This window comes from Geospiza fortis, unplaced genomic scaffold (assembly GCF_000277835.1).
Source record: "Geospiza fortis unplaced genomic scaffold, GeoFor_1.0 scaffold244, whole genome shotgun sequence".
NCBI lineage: Eukaryota > Metazoa > Chordata > Aves > Passeriformes > Thraupidae > Geospiza > Geospiza fortis.
The window spans coordinates 2,776,117-2,795,561 of NW_005054370.1; the positions used below are offsets into that span (position 1 = coordinate 2,776,117).

Below are 19,445 nucleotides of genomic sequence, written 5' to 3' on the forward strand. Positions count from 1 at the left end.
GGGGGCGGGTAGCAGCTCCGCGCCGGAGACGGGGCACCGGGCACGTCTGCAGCTCAGCCCCTGCGAGGCTGCTGCTTTTTCTTGTCCATAAAGAGTCCTGGTTCGTGTCTGTCCCTCCCGTCTCTTCCCTTGCCTGGGCTGTGGCCCGTCGAGTGTACAGCCTGAGTGCTGTTCGTGAGGTTCAGAATTGTGGGGGTTCCCAGATGAATTAATTTATTCATGTGTTACACAACTGTGATTTTTCAAGCAGACAAATCCTGCTTTATGCCTGGCTGCGGTTTTGGGGTAGTTGTGGACATCCATTCTGTACAGGCTGGAAAATATCAAAACCCTTTGTCAGATTAAGGTACCTGTAAGGTTAGAGGGGACAAACCCCCGTTGTTTGCTGATGCCCAGCCCCTGCCGAGTGGCCCTGCCTGTGTGTCTGTGCTGCCCATGGCATTTGGGCTCTGGCTGTGCAGAACCCAGAGATGTGATTCCTGAACAAATCAGTCATAACTGCAATTGTTTTTTATATATTCTACACACAGGAGCTCCTGCTGCTGTCCCTGGGAGGCCATGCTGCACATCGTAGCCTGTTGCCTAGATTTTCTTCTCCTTTTTTTAATGGTTATTTGTTTGATTATGTCAGCAAGTGAAGTTCCAAGTAGTCAGGTACTGGGCAAACAGCAGAAGATGGTCATTACCCCAAATACCTCAGAGTGCAAAACCTGTTACCCTTGGAGCTATCCTTCCATAAACAAGATTACTCCTTCTTTCTTGGTATTTTTATATAAAATTCAAACATGTACATGCTGTCATGGTCTGTTAGCCGAGTTACTGGCTGAAAGATGTTTTCATCTATTCTCAATTTAGCTCAATCCCTTCTGTCCCCTTACCGTTTTTGCTCCTCCTCTGAACTCCCACAATTTGTCAATATCTTTTGTTGTAGCCAGTGAGACACAAGAAGGAACACCCACATCCCTTCCTTGCAATATTTCTCTGAGGAGAGCTGACTCACCCAGTTCAGTTTGTGTGTGAAAATGTCTCTAGTAGGAAGGATATTTTGGGTTGTATAGCCTGGAATGCTTCCTGACTGCTTGTTTTGTGGGGATATTTTTTAATTGAGGAAGTTAAGGGAGAGGTGATGTGTCCTTGGCCAAGGGGCTACAGGGAAGAGTTGCAAAGGCCTTACTCACTGTGAGAAGCATTGCAGCGAGCCTGATTGCAGAGGGGCACACATTTTTCAAGGCTTGAGTGCTGCCGTCAGATTTAGGAGGATGCTTTTATGCCAGGTCACTGCTACAGCGATCGCTGCTGGTGTGGCTGTATCGCCCCTCCCATCGCAGGGAGCGCGGAGCCTCCCGTGTCCGGAATTACCGGCGGCGCCGTGAGGCCGGGCGGGCAGAGCTGCTGCAGCTCCCGGCTTTCACCTGCCCTCCCGAGGGGTTTGCTGTAGTCATGACAAAGCCGCGGCTAATGCCAGCCTTGAGGGTGTGCCATGCTGTACCCCCACTAAGGCAACGGCTCGGCAGCACAGCCAACTTCCCAGCCACGGGAAGACGGAGAATTTCTGATTGAAAATGTTCCATTTTTCTTTTCCTGTGGTGGTGTGCAGCTTCCTGCTGCCCTGCCTCTGGCATCAGGTGGAGTCACAGACCCATGAAGTAACATCATCCTCGTGTCCTGCTGCTGCAGCAAGATCTGCGCCTCAGCCTGGGATGATCTGGCATCTGCATGTCCTGCCTCATTCCAGGCAGCTGGGATGAGAGAAGGTGATCCTTCCTGTCCCCTCCTGGCAGGAAGGCTCTGCTTCTGCTCTGAGCTGAAACAGAAGAAGGTTAGGAGATAATGTCAGCTGTACAAACACAACTGGAGCCTTTGACTCCAATGCTGCTTTTTCTGCTGCATCCAAAAGGAAGCGTCTTGTACCCTGCTCATGTCAGGCTAAGGCAGTGTTCCACTGTGGAACAGATGCAAATGGATAAAATATTGTAACTTTCTTCATTTCTTTTTTCCTTTGTTTGTCTGGCTCAGTGTTCTTTTCTGCCCAGGACTGCAGAGTCTGACTGTTAGACTGGACATGCCTGGGCTGGGAATCACAGGCTAAGCCTGACCTGGGCAAACTCTTTGTTGGGGTGGCTTTTGGCCCATTTCAATAGAGAAGTGAACCCAGGAAAACAGGAGCATTTGTTACCAGCCAGTTAATGGTCTGTGGTTCTCTTCATTCCAGCTGCTCTGTGGTTCTCTGCTTTCCAGTATAGTTTCTCTCCAGGGAAAACAAACACCTTTGTTTCGTATCTAATTATTAATCTGAATGTTGCCTCATTAGCATTTCAGTCTGGCAGAGCACCTGAGGGCTGAGTGGCTCTGATGCTCAGGGTGGGTGTGAAGCAGCTTTGTTTGTCCTGAGCACATTTTTAAAAAAGCTGAAAACTGAGGCAGAAGTGGTGGCAGGACTGGGGCAGTGCCAAGACTTCCGTCCCCAGATTGCTAGTTTAGAGTCATGTGGTTGCCAGTGTGAAATGGGATTTTCAGGAGGGGACCAGGTGGACAAGTGTCTGTGGAAGCAAACAACTGGTACCAAATGGGCCTTGGTTGGCAGTTTTAACAGAAAAGCCAAGGGCTTGATATTCCAGAGCACCAACTCTTCATCCTGGACTGAATCCTTTCACATAAGAGTTGAAGCATATTTATAAAGCAGCACAGATGAGCTCCTTGCCCACATTTTAAGCATTCTCATGAAAAGAGAGGATTGTAAGTCACAACCTGATAGACATGACACTGCTTCCTGTAGGGTGAAGTGAGGTGATTCCACTGTGCTGGGCTGCTGAGTTCATGTGGCTATGCTGAGACTGGGGACAGCTATCCATACACCCTGGTGTGTTGTGTCATGCAAACACATCAATCTCCAGAGCCAGGGCAGGACTTGTGATCAAGCTCATTAACTTTTATGAACCAAGGTTTCATATGGAGGTTTTATGGATGTTAGAAATAGGAAATTTCTTCATGTGGAACAGCACTTCCCTTTGGCGGTCACTCTCTCCTTCTGAGACTTCACTGTCTATGTGTGAGAGCTTTTGCAGAAAAAACTTAGATGAGTCTGAGAGCATAATCCAGTGTCATTGCAAAAATTTTTGGAGGTATTTGGAACAGCTTTAAAATTAACACTTTGAACATGGGAAACTTGGTTACATTTACCTATTTGTACCACATCATTTTCCTAATTTCAGGATGTGCAGCCAACAAAGTCCAGTTCATTAAGTCAATTCCCTTAATTCCAGCCAGGAACTGAGTGGTTTTTCTTCTGGGCCTGCTGAGCACAAGAGGTGCTTTGGAGCACCAAAGCACCACAGTGCTGTTTGACTTGCATGAAGAGGCTTTAGATTGTTTTAAGTCTATGGTTTCATGGTGCTTCCAGGGTGTTCATCAGTTGCAAATGTGGTAATAAGGTTTAGGTGCCACATGTTTGGAACAGTTGTTTGGCTCTGCAGAAGTTGTCTTTTAAACTGAGCTTCCCTTGAATCTCCTGAGTTTAAGACCAGCCTGGTAGCTCAGTGAGTTCTACAGGATGTTATCTTGCAGTTATTCCTCCCTCACTGCTGTCTTCTGCTCATCTAGGGTCCCATGAAGGTCAGCAGTGGGCACAGAGATTCATTCACCAGTGGAATATTTTACCATGCAATCCATGGAAACATTTACTTGCTTTACAAATACCATTCAGTGAGGAGGAAAACCTGAGCAAACCTTGCAGGATGGCCACAGAAGGAGGGCTCAGGTGCACTGGGAAAGGGAGGGTTTGGAGTAGATGCCTGACAGCTGTTTACAGGAAAGGTAAAAGGATATGTTTTAATGATGATAAAAAATGACACTTGGTAATGCAGCATGTGTTTGTTTTGTTATGCTTCCCTCTGAGATGAAAGTACAGGAGTGTGTGCTGGGTTTTTTCCTGCCCTTCATCCCCTGCTCTATACTACCTGACTAAGCAATATTTAATTTCCTAAACCTCTTTCCATTATATTAAAGTTTTTAGGAAGGTTTCTTAAAGGCCAGCTCTTAGATATATAGGGACAGGTACAGTGCATTGTTTCTTCCCTTACAAGAAAGAAAAACCATTATGTCTGGTCATCTTGGCTGGAAAATTAGGTTAAAGCAGGAATCTGATCTGTAAATTCATTGCTGCATCAGGGTTAAGTGAAATTCATGGAGAAGATGCATTCAGAACCAAAGAGGTGCTGATGGCCTCACTACTCTGGAATCAGTGCAGTCAGTGAGGTCCTGCTGCTTGAGGGAGGATCCTTCAGGAACCTGAAATAGCCCTGTCAGTAAAGTGTTGATCTCTTAGCTTCTGCACAGAGGATTTGAGTTCCTGATCAGGTGCAGGCTGCAGTGTTTATTACCTGCAAGAAGAACTCAATGTATAATAATAAATTTCAGTTCATGAATCCCAGGAGAAATGCTAAGGCATCAATCAAAACAGCTGGCACTCCACAAGCAAGTGCTAATGCTACATGACTGATATTAAACATCTGATCTTCCAGCTCTTCCTTCTGCAAAATTCCCAGGGAATACAAAAATAATTTCATATGTAAAGTATGAGGGTTTAACTTTTAAAGAATTTATTGTTACAGCCAAATAGACATCATTTCAGGCAGAGGAAACTGTGAGCTGAAATATTTTATTCTGTGCTCTCATTTAGGATATGGGAATAGCCTGTCTCTAAACTCGTGAGATTTGGCCACCTGTTTTCTTTGGAAAGCAGTGGTTCTTACTGGATGTTTGGATGTCTCAACTTGGACACACCCTTTTCCCTGAACAGACGTACCATGTGTGGACTTCTTTCTCCTTTGTTAGAGCTGGCAGTGGATGTCAGATTCTTTTCTCTAGGAAATGTGTGAGCTTTTATGCTGTTTCTTCTCTTAATTGATATCTTTCCCTTGCCAAAGATAAAGCCACCAACCCATCCAACAGGCAAGAAGACTGGGAATACATCATTGGATTCTGTGACCAGATCAACAAGGAACTTGAAGGGTGGGTGTCCCAAACTGCTCTAGACTTAATAAATAAATGTTCACAGTTTAAAGTGTGAAATTCCATTATCAAACAGATACACTTTTTTTACATATACTGATACCACAAGGAAGAGCTGGCTACAACAGAGAGAAGGTGCTGCCTCTCCTGTGAAAGGCAGCGTGGCTAATCCAGACTGAGCACTGGGAAACTGGGAATTCTGAATCTGCTTTTAATTTCAGCTTCAGCAGCTCCAGGGTTCTCATCTGGCCAAAATTATTCCATTTGCCAGTCTGTAAAATGGGGTTATCACTGATAATGCTGGTGGAGCTTCACATGTTTAAAATCTTTACTTGCAAGACACTTTGTTTAAACAGCAGAATTTGTGAAAGTGTTAAAGTCTTCTGTGGTGTTTACCTGTTCTGTTCTAGGCCTCAGATAGCTGTGAGACTCCTGGCTCATAAAATCCAGTCACCACAGGAATGGGAGGCAGTCCAAGCCTTGACAGTAGGTAGTCCTTACCTCTCCCCTTAAATCCAGGCATGTATCCCATTGCATCACCTGGGTGGGGTAGAGGGGGCACAGGGTGTGTCCATGGGGTCAGCTGGGGCTGAGTGCCCTGATCCCTGGGAGGGAGCACAGTTCCATCCCTAAAGTGTCCAGAAACAACTCTGCGTTAGTTTGAGCTGCTTTCCTTTGTTATCTTCAGGCAAGATTTGTGTTTATTGTTGAGGCCAAGTACTGAGATAACACAGACCCAGATGAGGGTGTGTCATCCCTAAAGATGGGAGACGAATGTCTGCATGGAGCAGGAATACTTGTCTCACTGACAGGGGCCCTTTACCTCCCCTCTAAGCAGAACACACACTGTTGCTGTAGGGTTTTTCCCTTTGCTTTCAGCCCCTGTTTCTGTTTCTTGAATGCAGGTGCTGGAAGCTTGTATGAAGAATTGTGGGAGAAGATTTCATAATGAAGTTGGGAAGTTTCGCTTTTTAAATGAGTTAATAAAAGTTGTGTCTCCAAAGGTTAGTCCCTGAGTGTTACAGCTGTAGCTGCTTTTTGTATGACCTTTGTAAGCTACAGACAGCATCCAAAATATTTGCAGTGTTCTGTTTGGCTCATTGCACTTATTAGCCTATATTCAAGAGCATTTGTTAGCTAAGCTCTTATTGTTTGGGGAGTTTTTATGCCTTACTGAATTTCTCAGGAAGTTGTACTAAGTTGCCATCACTATGCAGTCTCTGCGTGTACTAATCCTTCAAGTCACTCTAAAGAGCTTCTAAAACTTGGGCTGTGTTGTTTTAAAAAATGAAATTCCAGTCATTGTGGAAGAGAAATGTGATGCAGAGGTTAAAACAAGAGGTTTGACAGCACACCATGGAGTTCTAGTCCTCATTCTGCTGACTTGCTGTGTAAAGAGTGCCAGGCTAAGTCCCTCAGCATTCATGATGAGTTTAATGTGCTGAAAATCTTCCCTATGGCATGATTGATGCAACAATGCATTCCCAAATTCTCTCCCATAAGACAGAGGAGGGGGTGGTTCTCTGTACTGCTGTAATTTTTAAAATAGCAAAATCCTGGAGTCAGCAGAACAGCTGCTTTTTCTTTTGCTGGAGGTAATCACAAAGCTTCTCTTCACTGTTATTTCAAATCTCTTAGAGGAGCACCTTTTCCTCCTAATGAGATGTACCTTAGACCATCTTGGAACTTGGATCATACACCTTTGAATTTATTTCACTGAGCTTCCACAGAGCTTTATTTTTAAAAAGAAATTAAGAACATGAAGGATTTGGATCTTTTTTCCCACACTTAGTACCTGGGGGACCGAGTCTCAGAGAAGGTGAAGTCCAAAGTGATTGAATTGCTGTACAGCTGGACTGTGGCATTGCCAGAGGAATCCAAAATCAAGGATGCCTACTACATGCTGAAGAGACAAGGTAGGGAGTCAGCTGCTCGCTCATGCATTCTCTCCAGCCTCGGCTTTGAGCAAGAGTGTCACAAAATATACAGCTTCTAATTAAATGGGATCAAGACAAGCTCTGAGGGGAGATAGAACAGGGGAGAAATTCTCTGAAAAGCTTTTCATTATGTGTAAATGCCTTGGGCAGGGTTGGGCTGGCTTGGTTAACTAAATTAGTGAAATACCTTGCAAATACTTTTGTTTTGGTTTGAAGGGCCTTTTATAAGTTCTTTTTTTTTTTTGGTGGAAGTAGTTATTAGATTATTTGAACAAGTCTAATTTAAAGTGAAATAAGGGCTTCCAAGTAGCTTTTTGTGTTCTTTTAACTAAATGGCTTTGCAGCTGTTCCTTTAGTTCAGCTGACACACATTTCTTGTGTAGGCACAATGAAAAAAATCAGTAGCTTCACAAGAAAAATAGATTCCATGAAAGCTCTGGAAACCATCCTGTCTTATTAGGACACACATACTGGAAGTCATAACTGTCCCTTGCAGCACTGTGGATGGATAAACTGAAGGCTGAATGGGGCTGAAAATGGTTCCTCCCCTTCAGAGGCAGAGTTTTAGCTCTTGTTAGGGGGTTGGAAGAACATCCAGGTGAAGTCAGCCTAGGGATGCAGATTGTTCACTGGAGCAGTGTGGCAGCATCAGGGGCAGATGTGTGTTGGCTCTGAGAGAAGCCTGGGAGTACCTGTGTGCCCTGCCTGGTGTGAGTGTGTGTGCTGACCCACAGGATCCCTTTCTGCTTTCAGGGATTGTCATGTTTGATCCTGTGATTCCTGCAGACAGAACACTGATTCCTTCCCCACCACCTCGTCCCAAGAACCCAGTGTTTGATGATGAGGAGAAATCCAAGGTACAGGGAAGGCTTGTGACAAAATCACTAATGAAAAGTGATTACTCAGTGCACACTTAGAATAAGGAAGCAAAGTATAATAATGTGGCTTTTATTTTGGGGGTGATGATCTGTACTTTTGCAGGGTTCACTGCTTTGTCCACCTGCTTAACCCAACGTTCCAGTTAAGACCTTGTCTGTGTTACCATTATGGGGTTATTTATGTTCAAGTGCCATCCTACTGAAGTACTGGAAAGCAGAGAATGTTTCACACACTGGAGGAAAAATAATGTATGGGAGGAATAACTATCTAGTACCAGAAGTCACTGAGATGTCACAGAATATGTCCTGTTTAAAAGCAGGAATGCAGCAACTCACATAGATAATAAACTCTAAATGACTCCTGCCGAAGTCCCTGTAACTATGGAAGCTGTGTGAGCCTTGTAATACTGGGCTGTATCCCTTTTCCCCTGAATTGTTCATACAGATCCCTTTTCCTTTGCTCAAGGGTCTTTATTTTTTTCCTGACTATAATTTTCTTGTCTTTCAGCTTCTAGCCAAGCTGCTGAAAAGCAAAAACCCAGATGATTTACAAGAGGCAAACAAACTTATAAAATCCATGGTAAAAGAGGTAAGAAATTCCTGTAGGATTGGTTCAGATAAGCAGTCTGCTTTCCAGGTTTTAAGCAATGGAAAGGTTAGGATTTGGTCTCTAGTTTGTACCTAGGAGATGTTTGTGGTACAGAAATGTGATGTTTGTGTCTACGGTTGGTGTCTCTGGTGAATGATGGGGCAGGAATTGAATGTCTCTTATAAATAACCACATTCCCATCATTCAAGGTGGGATTTCATATCAAGGTTTGGTGGGAGCATTGTGGTACCACCCCTGGATGCTGAGGACTGAATTACTGGACTGGTTTTTCTCACAAACAAGCTCATGGAAACACCTTCCTGTTTGTAGAGCTGTGCTGCATCCACCCATGGCAGTCATTCCAAACTCTGGAGTCCAGGAAATGACTCACTGGGATTCTGGCAAATAAAAGGATACCTTCTGGACTGTAGTGGTTGTATAGGTTACCAAGATATTTCATTCAAGCTCCTCTTGTCTTCAGTTGGAATCACCAGTCACAGATGGGTGGACATTTTCCACCAAAGTGTGCTTGTTTTTCCTAGTAAATGTTTTGCCTCAAACACCTCTCTTTTGTTAAGTGGCATCAAGTGAACAAAAAAAAATCTTCTGAAAAGGTCAGAAAGGAACTTCTTGGAACTTTTTTAGTGGTGTAATTATACATTGAAGTCTATCTAATCAGACTTTCTGGAAATATGGGGTTGCCTGTAATTTCAGAATGGTGGTGAAAAGACAATAAAATAAACAAAGTTTGACATGAATGAAGAAGGGTTTTGTTTGCTTTTTTCTGGCTTAATCTTTAATAGCAGTTACTTGACACATTTGCAGATAACATCACTGGTTGTGTTGCTGTGAGCTTTTAGAAGGAAACTCACCCTTTCTATCTGTGCTTTCCACCCTGAAGGATGAGGCTCGGATCCAGAAGGTGACAAAGCGCATGCACACGCTGGAAGAGGTGAACAACAATGTGAAGCTGCTGAATGAGATGCTGGTTCATTACAGCAAAGAGGACTCATCAGAGGCTGACAGGGAGCTCATGAAGGTGGGTCTGAGCTGCTCCTTCTTCCCAGCAATCCTGGAGTCAGTCCTTTGTTACAGACTTGAGTTCTGCAGAGAATTACAAACACTGCAGTAAAATGGGGAGCAGTGGTGAGAAACAGGAGCAGTTGCTGCAAACAGCAGGCAAGAAAATATCCATGTTTTTAGTGCCTTTTACCAAAAGACTGGGTGGGGAGTAGCTCCATTTCATCTATGCTTGAAGTGTGGTGCAGCTGTTCTCCAGAGGTGCAGCATGGCAGAACCTATAAGCTGCAGTTTGTAATTCTGGATCCTATAAGGGCACACAGATTGCAGGTCATAACTGTCTGTTGTAGCACTGTGGGTGAATAAACTAAAGGCTGAATGGGGCAGAAAATAGTCCCTCCCCTTCAGAGGAAGAGTTTTAGCTTGTATTTCAGGGTAAGGAGAGCATCAGCAAAGTGAAGATCAAAACAACCACCAGGGATGACTTGGTAGGCCCAGAGCCTTTAAGAATTGCACATTATCTTATTTTAAAAATCAAACCCACTTATTTTTAACAACACAGTCTTTAAAGAGTGGTAAGATTCTTAAGAAACGTGTTTGTTTCTGTGAACCATTTTGTTACTGCCACCTTTCTGCTGTGTGGTTGCATACTCAGTAGTGGGTGCAGCACAATTGAAGCCTAATTGCTGAAGCATGATTCTGCTCTTTCAGGGACTGCTGTACAAGGAAGAAACATCTCTTTTGGATTAGAACTTGGCCATAAGTGCTGATGTAAGGGAGGACTGAGAAATGTGTTGGGAATGCAGGTTGTGTTACCCCAGGCTCGTGTAACACTGCTGAGCATTGTGAGCTGGGCACAGAGGGCCATCCTGGCTGTGCAGCCACACTGGCACAGTCAGCATAGTGAGACTGGTCTGTTCTGGGGGTCATTCTGTGCTGACTGGTGCTGCTGGCAGTGGCTCCTGGCTGGTGAAACCCTCTGTCTTAATCTGTCTTTCAGGAGCTCTATGAAAGGTGTGAAACCAAAAGACGGACGCTGTTCAAGCTGGCCAGTGAGACAGAGGATAATGACAGCAGTTTGGGTAAACTAAGCTACACTTTTCCTTTTTAATTGCTTTTGTGCTTCTTGCCTTTGTAAGGGTTCAGCTGTAAAGTCATTTCCTCACTGTGGGTTCTTGTTGCTTTAATAAAGGACAGGCCTTCTCTCTTTGTGCTTATCATTTCAGTTCAGGCTAGGACTGCACAGTAAAGTTGGTTCAGGAGGATGGGAGCAGTGATGGGGGACAGCTGCTGCTTTGGGAGGGGAAGGGAGTTGCTGTGGGGAAGAACCTTGGGCTCATTTTTTTCTTGGTACTGCAATGTGTGTGGAGCTAGAAAAGGTCAGGGTATTGCTTATAGATATGTGGCAAAGGCAGAGTGATGGAGCTCACAGCCAAATATTCATGAGTTTTCTTGCTGATTATTTAGCTGAAAACTGAGCACTCTCAGCATTAGTGGGAACAAAGGGACTAAAGCCTTGGAGGTAATTTTTATCTCTCTTGTAGGGGATATTCTGCAGGCCAGTGACAATTTATCACGTGTGATAAATTCCTATAAAAAAATAATAGAGGGACAAGTGATCAATGGTGAAGTGGATCTCCCTGGGATGTCTGTAGTGGAAGGTGAGTTCCTGGGAAGCCAATTGTTTAATTTTTGAATCCTGCAATTCTAAGTGTTTTGAACAATGTTTCCTGTTTTGTTGAAGTAGCTTTTGATGGTTCTTGTGGCCAACAGTTTGTGAATCAGAGGGGAACAAGAAGGCTCCTGAGCAGTGGATAAACAATTCTGAACAGGAGCAGCAGTGCTGCAGCTTTGCATTCTCCGTTGCTCAGTCCATATTATTGAAACCTTTGATGACATCAGTAGCAAACCTCCATGTGAGCAGTTTGTGTGGCTGGAAGTTCTCATACATTTTCCTCCCCACATTTGTCCTGTTTTTTAATGGTAATGTGTAAGAAGAAGATAATTTTATCAAAAGCAATTTTATCAAAAACATTTTATCAAACAAGAGCTGAAGAGTAGGAGCTGGACCAGGGGTCCTTTTCCTGATTTTGCAAGTAATTTCATTTGCGAATTCAGGCCAGTTGCCCACTTAACACTTGAGCTTCACCATTGAAAGCTCTGGACACAATTGTGACAGAATTACCACTTGCGACTCAAACATTTTCGCAGCTGCCTGGCAGCATCTTACTGGGACAAGACTGTTCTAAATATGAAGACTGAGGTGATATGAATTTCCTTCAGCTTTCCAGCTCTCTGGTAACCTCTCTTTATTATGATGCTGTAGGATCTCCCAAAGCCTCATCTGAGTTCAAAAGATTTTTGGAGAGATCATGAATTGTGAAGCACTGGGGAAGGAGCAGTGGTTGCAGCAGATTTTCATTCTTTTAAGTATCTGTGTTGATTTACATAGTCCAGACAGTAAATATCCTTTCTCTGTTACAAAGAGCCATAGGCCAGGCTCAGATGAGGATCTAAACCATCTCTCTGCTAATTTCTTGCACACACTGGGTTTGCTCTGAGCCTTTTGCCTTTTTTCCTAGTAGTGCTCTTCTGTCTGCTGCAGGGAGTAACTCCACCAATAATCTCAACACCCTGATTGACCTCGCTGGACTGGACGTCAGCAGCGCGCCGCCGCCCCCGCTGCCCCCCAGGAGCCTGGCAGCAGCCCCCAGCCCAGCCCCTGGCCCAGCTGAGATCCCCATCCTCCCTCCTCCTCCCCAGGTGTTCGTGCCACCGCGCAGCAGCTCCGCCAGCCACGGGGAAACGGCACCCACTCAGCAGGGCAGCACAACCAACTCCCTGTCCTTGCTGGATGAGGAGCTCCTGTGCTTGGGTAAGATGCTGAGGGGCCTGCAAAAGGGCTGCTCAATCCATCCTAAGAAAGGCTACTTTTGTGTTCTCCATGTTCCTGGATTCCAGGGAACGCTCCCTTGCGTCATTCTGAGTATAAGCCCTGGTCAGTGAGTCAGTATTAAAATCTCTTCCCAGGGCTGGCTGCAAGAAAGTAACTGTTCAGTGCAATTGAATTCTGATCTCTGGGGCTGCTGGGACATTGTGCTAAGGAGAAGGTTCTTCAGAGGGGCTGTGCATAGGAGCCTGCAGGATGCCTGTCTGTGGAGCCCAGATGTGAACAGCAAAAGGCAATGGATGGGTTAGAAGAGCTGTGTGCACGGCATGACTGTTGGCTGCTGATGCTGTCAGTCTTTTCCTCATCACAAACTTGCAGTCCATCTCAGTGTTTCATCAGGTTCTTGGGCTCTGGAAGAGCTGAATCAAGTTTTGATGGTACTGAAATAGCAGCCAAGGAATTACACTGAATTCATTTTCTCCTCCTGTTGTTTTTCCCTTCAGGCCTGAATGACCCAGCCCCTGCAGCAGGGAAGGAGACCTCAGAGAACAACCAGTGGAGCATGTTTGAGGTACAAAGGAGGAGTCTCAGGGAAGAGGAGGGAGGGAGAGACTGATGTTGTGGGAGGTCTCAGGACACACTGTCACCTTGGAAAAGCATGTGATCACACAGGCAAAGGGGCAGTCTGGCTTAGCCCTAAAATCTGGGATAGCTGTGTTTGAGCAGAGTAGGTATCCCTGAACCTGGCTTTCTCAGTGTCAGTCCCATCTGTCCCCATGATGTTAGTCCTTGCTTTGCTTAAATTACAGATCAGATGTAGTCCTGACTTAGGCTGCAGACTTTGCTGCTTGTCACCCAGAACCTGTTTTTGTGGTAAACCTTTGTCCCTCTGTGAGAGAGCAGTGCCATCTCTGCATCAGGGCCAGCAGCGAGTTAGAGCATCTGCCTGTCCTCTCTTTCAGAATGAGCAGTTGGACCTGGATTTCTTTAATCCGAAGTTGGTGACTGTTGCTTGCAACCCTGCAGGGAACCCTCTTCTCCATCACACATCACAGACCACGTGTGGGACATCAGCCACGCTGCCTTCTGCTTTCCCAGCCTCCCAGACTGCTCCCAGCATCCCAGCACCAAACTCAGCACCGTTTGTATTTCCTGCTGTACCAGCTGCCCCTGCAGGGCCTCCTAAGAATATTCCAGCTGCTCCTGGGTACTTCAGCTCGTCTGTGGGGGGCAATATGTCACATAAGATGGATGCATTGGGACAACTCCTTGAAGAAGCCAAAGGGTAACCAAAAGTCCTGACTTTGCTTTGGCTCTGCAGTTAGAAGCCAAGCTCACTGCAGTGCCAGGTTCTGAGGGTGACTTTCAACTCTCTGGTTTGGTAGAAATGTGGGATTGGGATTTTTCTTCTCAGAGGTTTCAGTTTACAAACTAATATGAGTTTCCCACCTCTGGGAGGGAAAGGCAGGCAGAGCACACAGATCCAAAGGTGTGGTGTGAAGGAGAACTAGCTGTTAAGGTACAAGAGGCCCCATTTCCTTCCTGGCTTAGAGAAGTGACCCCAACCCAACCACCACCCCTGTCCTTGAAGTTCTCCTCGTGTGAGACTGTGCAGAGTCACAGAGTCCAGCCTGACTCCAGGCTGCTGCTTTGTCCTTGTGTTGAGCTGTTGCCTCTGGGTATTGGTGAAATTACTGCTTCCCTTCCAGCTCCATTCACCACAGCTTTTCTGTCTCTCTTGCAGGAGTGCCACCCAAGTCATGGCAACACCTTCAGTGTTCCCTGGGGTGACTTTGCCAACCACTGTCACCCCTGCCCCATTAGCAGCACCTGCAGGGCTGGCAGCCACTGCCTCTGGGGCCCCACCAGCTCCCTTCCCAAGCAGCTGCCCTGCTGGATCAGGAAGTCCTCTCTTCCAGCCAACATCATTCCAGCAGCAAGGCAGTCCCATGAAAGCACCTGAAATTTCTTTGGCCAATGTCCATGTTCCCTTGGAATCCATTAAACCCAGTGAGTATTTCAGGTTTTTCTCTTTGCTCTGGATATTTTTAAAGGCAAAGCTTCTTGTCAAAGTTCATGAAATAGAGAGAAGGGATGAGCAGCTCCAGCTGAACATCCTAATCACCTGGTGCTGTCTCAGACCATGTGCTGCAGCACGAACCTGGATCCTCTCCCTTCTCCCCCTGTGGCAGGCAGTGCCCTGCCCGTGACAGCCTACGACAAGAACGGGTTCCGGATCCTGCTGCACTTTGCCCGGGAGTGCCCGCCGGGGCGCTCGGACGTGCTGGTGGTGGTGGTGTCCATGCTGAACACGGCGCCGCTGCCCGTCAGGAACATCGTGCTGCAGGCGGCCGTGCCCAAGGTAGGGACACGTGGCACAGGGACTGCACCCAGGAAGGCCTGGCCATGGACTCAGGGGCTTGGGACAGCCTGGTCTGACCTTTCCATGGGCTGTGCTTGTGGGGGCACCAGTTGTTGGTTTTTCTGGGTCTGGATTGAAGGCACTTGATACAGTAATTTGTGTTTGGACTCGGGTGTTTATTATTTCCTATCAGTAAAACAGTCTCATTACTGTGAGTTTGGCAGCCTTTCATTAGAAGGCACAAAATGGCTAACAGTCTCTTGGTACAAGGTCTTTTAAGACTAAACTATCCAATTAAGAGCTGACACCTAGATTATTTTCCCTTTTAACCCAATAACTGATCCCAAAGAGCCTGCAATAGAACTTTTCTTCTCAATTACAAAATGCCACCCAAACCCATGAAGAAGAAGGAAGAAGAAGCATGAAGAAGAAACCCAGGATGACACCCTGTGCCCTCCATCTTGCTTGCATCCACAACATACTAAAAATCCCAAAACCTCAATTTCTCACCAAGTGATACACCGACACTACTCTCTATAATCTATTTCACACTTTTGTGGATTCTAGTTTATCTTGTAGTCTAGGAAACTCTCTCCCTGAATGAGGGTCAAAGTCAGTGCTCCCCTGGGGGTCAGGGCAGACAGAGAAATATTCTCAGTGCCCTGGGCTTCCACAGTGCTCTTTCCAGAACACAAAGGTTCTTGTCAGAGGCAGAAAACACTGAGGATGAGTCAAGATCTGCCTTTTCCTATTGTGTTTTGCAAGCTGGGCTGGCTCTTGTTCCCTCTCTCTCACTTGTGGGTTGATTCTCTTCCATTTGGATATGGGCTGTTATCCCCCCAGCCTGTGCACGCATCCTTCATTGTCCCCAAGGCAGGAGATCATCCCTGAGGTTCTGCTCTCTGTTTCATTTGCAGTCCATGAAGGTGAAGCTACAGCCACCCTCTGGCACTGAGCTGTCTCCATTCAATCCCATCCAGCCACCAGCTGCCATCACCCAGGTCATGCTTCTGGCAAATCCTGCGAAGGTGAGAGGGACACTGGGATTTATCCTGCCCTCTTCAGACATGTTTGATACCAGCTGAACTCTGTGAAGGGGTGGGACCAAACATTTGAGCAGCTACAGCTGTTAGTTCCTAAAAGTTTGGACTTGATGATCTTGGAGGTCTTTTCCAACCTTAATTACCTGTGATTCTCATGTGCCCTCCAGAAGCGGTTACTATGGAATGTTGGTGTTTCAGTTCAGGGCTGGAGGAGGCTCTTCCCAACAGTCTTGGCAGGGAGAGGTATGAGAGGGGGCAGTATACTTCTTCCAGCCAAAGGGCAAGGATCATGTCAGGCTCAGCTTTAAAGGGAAGCAAAGCTGCATCAGGAGTTTGACTCTCCTGTGCACTGAATGTGCCTGGTTTTGCTGATAATTAGATCAATGCTGAATTAACTGGTGCTGTAGCAGTACTTTTGATGAACCAGCAGGCAAATGTCAGATCTTGTCTTCCATCATTCTCTGTGACCAGGGACACAATGAGGTTCACACTTCCCTTTCTGCTGATGATGCTAGGAGCATCTGAGAAGATGTTTTTCCTTGCTGTAGTCACTCATTCAGTCAGCCAGCTCTGAAAGCACAAAGCTGAAGGACTTCCTAATTGTTTGACAAATTTAAATGTTTATACTTGAGAGTTACAACGGAAGTGCCCTTCAAGTATCAGCTGAAATCCCTGAGACAAAAGGATGAATGTCAGAGGAGTTTAGTGGTTGTTTAAAAAACTTTGTGACTTGATTGAAGGGCTGCTTCCATGTCATGCTTACTGTATTGCAAGGCATTTTTCAGAGCAGGAACTGTTTTATCTTCCTCCACATGATGAGGAATGTAATTTTTGGAACTTTTCCAGCAGCAGTCTTTAGGCTCTCTGGAGAGCAGCTGAGCAACTGGCCATGTCTGTGCAGTCTATGCTCACAGGTCATTCATGCTTTTCTTGGTCTGCTCCATGCTAAGCAGTAAAAGGTTTTTGGTATGAGAAGTGTAAGGTGAATAACTCAGGTTTGTAAATAACTGAACTCAATGAACTTAACCTGAGCCCTCCTGCCCCTGCTCTGTACAATGGAAGTCTTGTGCTCTCTGTAGAGCTGTAACAGTGAAGTGTTTTGTTCAGGGCTGTTGAACTGGGACTGTTCTCACATTGCTTTCGGGTTTTGTCTTTCCTGCAGGAGAAGGTGAGGCTGAGGTACAGACTGACCTTCACCCTGGGAGATCAGCCTAGCACAGAAGTGGGCGAAGTGGATCAGTTTCCCCCGGTGGAGCAGTGGGGGAATCTATGACCTTAGGACACTGCCAGAGACTCTGACAGGACCAGGGCAGGATCCCACAGGACTGGAACGGATGTGCCGTGGGGAGGGACACACATGCTATCCACTGGTGATGTTCAGCTTTGTTTACATGTCCTGACCACTCTGCTTGTAGCTTTAGTCCAGAATGTTGTGCCCCACATTTGAAGGGGCCCTGGAACACTTATGCCAAGCATGAACTGAGAGGCAGCCAGCGACAGGTGGTGCTGGCTGCTTTTACTTTGACCTCTGGGTGAATCTGGTTCTATCTTCCACTCTATTAAACTTGAAGTTATTGTATTTTGAGGGAAGACCTGTCAGCAGAAGGGGATTTAGGTGGCTTTTCCTGCACTGCTGTCCAGAGATCCCGACAGGCTGTGGGGTGATGATGCCGCGAGCTCAGCGCAGAGCCCTGACAGACCCTCCCTGGGCCTGTGACCTCCTTGTGCCACATGGGCCCGTGAGCATGCTGAGCAATAATGCTGCTCCATGAGGGAATGCTTCCTTTTTTACACTGAAACAGCACTTAGCTCCCTTCCCCCTCTCCTGCTTCATTCCCAAGGGCCCGTGTAAGCAGCCCCTTGCTCCGTGTGTGCCATACTGCTGTATCTTTACTTGTTATATTTATTTTATGCTGCTGGCTGCCACCCTGGGGCATCCATTTGGGGCAGCTGGCAGCTGGTTTTGTCTGCAAATGGTTACACTGGTTATTTTTTTGCCTCCATTGCATTCCATAGTGTGGGGAAAAGAGGAAATGCATAGTGAGGAGGAAAAAGGGCTGGAGGGTATTGGTCAGTATTGGAGGAGGACAGCACCTGGAGCACAGAACTGTCTTTACAATCACTAGTCAGGGCAGGTGACTGAATCCAGGGAAAAGGAGAGATGCCTCTGATGTCCCCTCATGCAGGCAGTATTACTGGTATAGTCAAATACTGTGTTTTATTGAGCTGAGTACAATGACCTACAAGATGTAAATAATAGAGCCGTAGAGTATTAAAACAGAACAAGCAGGCAGAGAAAGGAAGAGGCTCCCCTGGGCTGTGATGGGGCATGTTCTGGGTTAATGCCTCATTTTCTTTGTTCCCTGTATTAAGTGGCAAAGTGCAATTGTCCCCACAAAGGGGAAAACAGTTCTGCTGGACATCATTGCTAACAGAAGAGCTGATCCCTTAGCTGCAACCTCCTAGAAAAAAGGTTTAAATCACCAAAACTTGGTTCCAGCAGCCCCTTCTTTCTTCTCAGTTTCCAGTCTCAAGCAGTGCCTCAGTGAGCCCTGACAGACTGTTGTAAATTAATGGGGGTTTTTAACACCCATTGACACGAACACAGAGAGGTGCCTGCTCAGTCTTTGGACACTCAGCTCTGCATTTCCAGCAGGGTTGTCAAGCAACAGCTCTTCTCATACGTGGAGTGGGAGCAGCACAGAGAAAAGCAGTACAGAGGCTCCTGCCTCATGAAGGAAAACTCCACAGGAGAACATGATGCTGGAATGAATGGTGGCTGTAAAACCATTGCTGCAAACACAGCTTGCAGTTATTCATAGTTGAATTTTCTTTACTATGCTGCAGAGTAAAATCCCTATAAATGAAAAAATGGGATTCACAAGCCTCAGGCCCTCATCAGAGGCACCAGGCAGCTACAGGAACCCCTGAAGGTGGAATCCAAGCTTGTCCTGGTCTGAAGCCTGTGGAGATCTCAGCCTTGTCAGCTCCCTGATGCAGAAGCCAGGGGAGAGGGATGGGTTGTTTGGATCTTAAAGAAAGCTGTTTTAAATTGATGGGCTGGGAGATAATGGACAAGGAGAGAATTCTTTCTGCCTCAGACATGTTCTTGCCAGCACTTTAGACACAGTAGGCATGGGGGCAGTGCCTGGGTGGTGTGTCCTGAGGAGCAGGGTCACTGCTTCCCTGCACGTGGATCTCACTGTGACTTGGAGGAAGGCAGGAGAGCACAGGTGCTTTCAGCAGCAGCAGCCACCCGGACATGGACACGCACCACGGTCCTGCTGCTTTGGAAATTAAACCATGAATGTTCCTTGTCTGTAGGGTGAGGTTCCTGCTTCATCCCCAGCAGTCCTACCTGTACATACATCTCCAATGCATTTGTGCTGCTGCATGTTGAATAAATCATTTTCCCTACCTGGCTCTGTGCTGGCCCTTTCTCATGACGGCTTCTGCAGTGCCGTGCTGCTTCTGGAAAGCCTCAGACTCAAACTATGGACTCAAGACCTTCCTAAGCAAAAATAGAGAGGTTGCCATTTCTAAAACCCTGCTGGTTTAAGAGGTGGCCTTCATTTCAGTTCTGGGTGTTAAAGGCAAAGAAAACATAAAATCCGAGGAAAAGCTGTAGGGAGGCTCACTGCACCAGGGGAGGGCTGCCAGACCAAGCTGGAACAAGCAGCTCTAACATTTTGATGTAGGTTCTTCATAAAAGGTTA

General features: G+C 46.3%; 1 protein-coding gene across 2 annotated transcripts; it reads left to right on the forward strand.

Annotated features, from left to right (window-relative positions):
• The first annotated feature begins 1,804 nt into the window (after positions 1 to 1,804).
• Positions 1,805 to 19,146, forward strand: GGA3 (golgi associated, gamma adaptin ear containing, ARF binding protein 3). 2 transcript variants are annotated; one of them, XM_014308476.2, is made up of 17 exons: positions 1,805 to 1,819; positions 4,926 to 5,010; positions 5,421 to 5,496; positions 5,916 to 6,014; positions 6,803 to 6,926; positions 7,701 to 7,804; positions 8,334 to 8,414; positions 9,316 to 9,453; positions 10,435 to 10,516; positions 10,979 to 11,095; positions 12,040 to 12,309; positions 12,828 to 12,895; positions 13,287 to 13,609; positions 14,069 to 14,334; positions 14,517 to 14,686; positions 15,604 to 15,714; positions 16,892 to 19,146. In XM_014308476.2, exons 4-17 carry the CDS (start codon positions 5,931 to 5,933, stop codon positions 17,000 to 17,002), a joined length of 2,049 nt encoding a protein of 682 aa, XP_014163951.1. In that variant the 5' UTR covers positions 1,805 to 1,819; positions 4,926 to 5,010; positions 5,421 to 5,496; positions 5,916 to 5,930; the 3' UTR covers positions 17,003 to 19,146. The 2 variants fall into 2 exon arrangements, with proteins under 2 accessions (XP_014163951.1, XP_030915833.1); XM_031059973.1 differs by lacking the exons at positions 1,805 to 1,819; positions 4,926 to 5,010 and having other exon boundaries at positions 5,484 to 5,500.
• Positions 19,147 to 19,445: the final 299 nt, after the last annotated feature.

Bases quoted from the DNA above. Each gene is read 5' to 3' on its own strand.
- GGA3 (XM_014308476.2), top strand. From the start codon at position 5,931: ATGAAGAATTGTGGGAGAAGATTTCATAATGAAGTTGGGAAGTTTCGC. The intron at 12,896-13,286 runs GTACAAAGGAGG...CCTCTCTTTCAG, and splicing joins ACCAGTGGAGCATGTTTGAG to AATGAGCAGTTGGACCTGGA. The intron at 14,687-15,603 runs GTAGGGACACGT...TTTCATTTGCAG, and splicing joins TGCAGGCGGCCGTGCCCAAG to TCCATGAAGGTGAAGCTACA.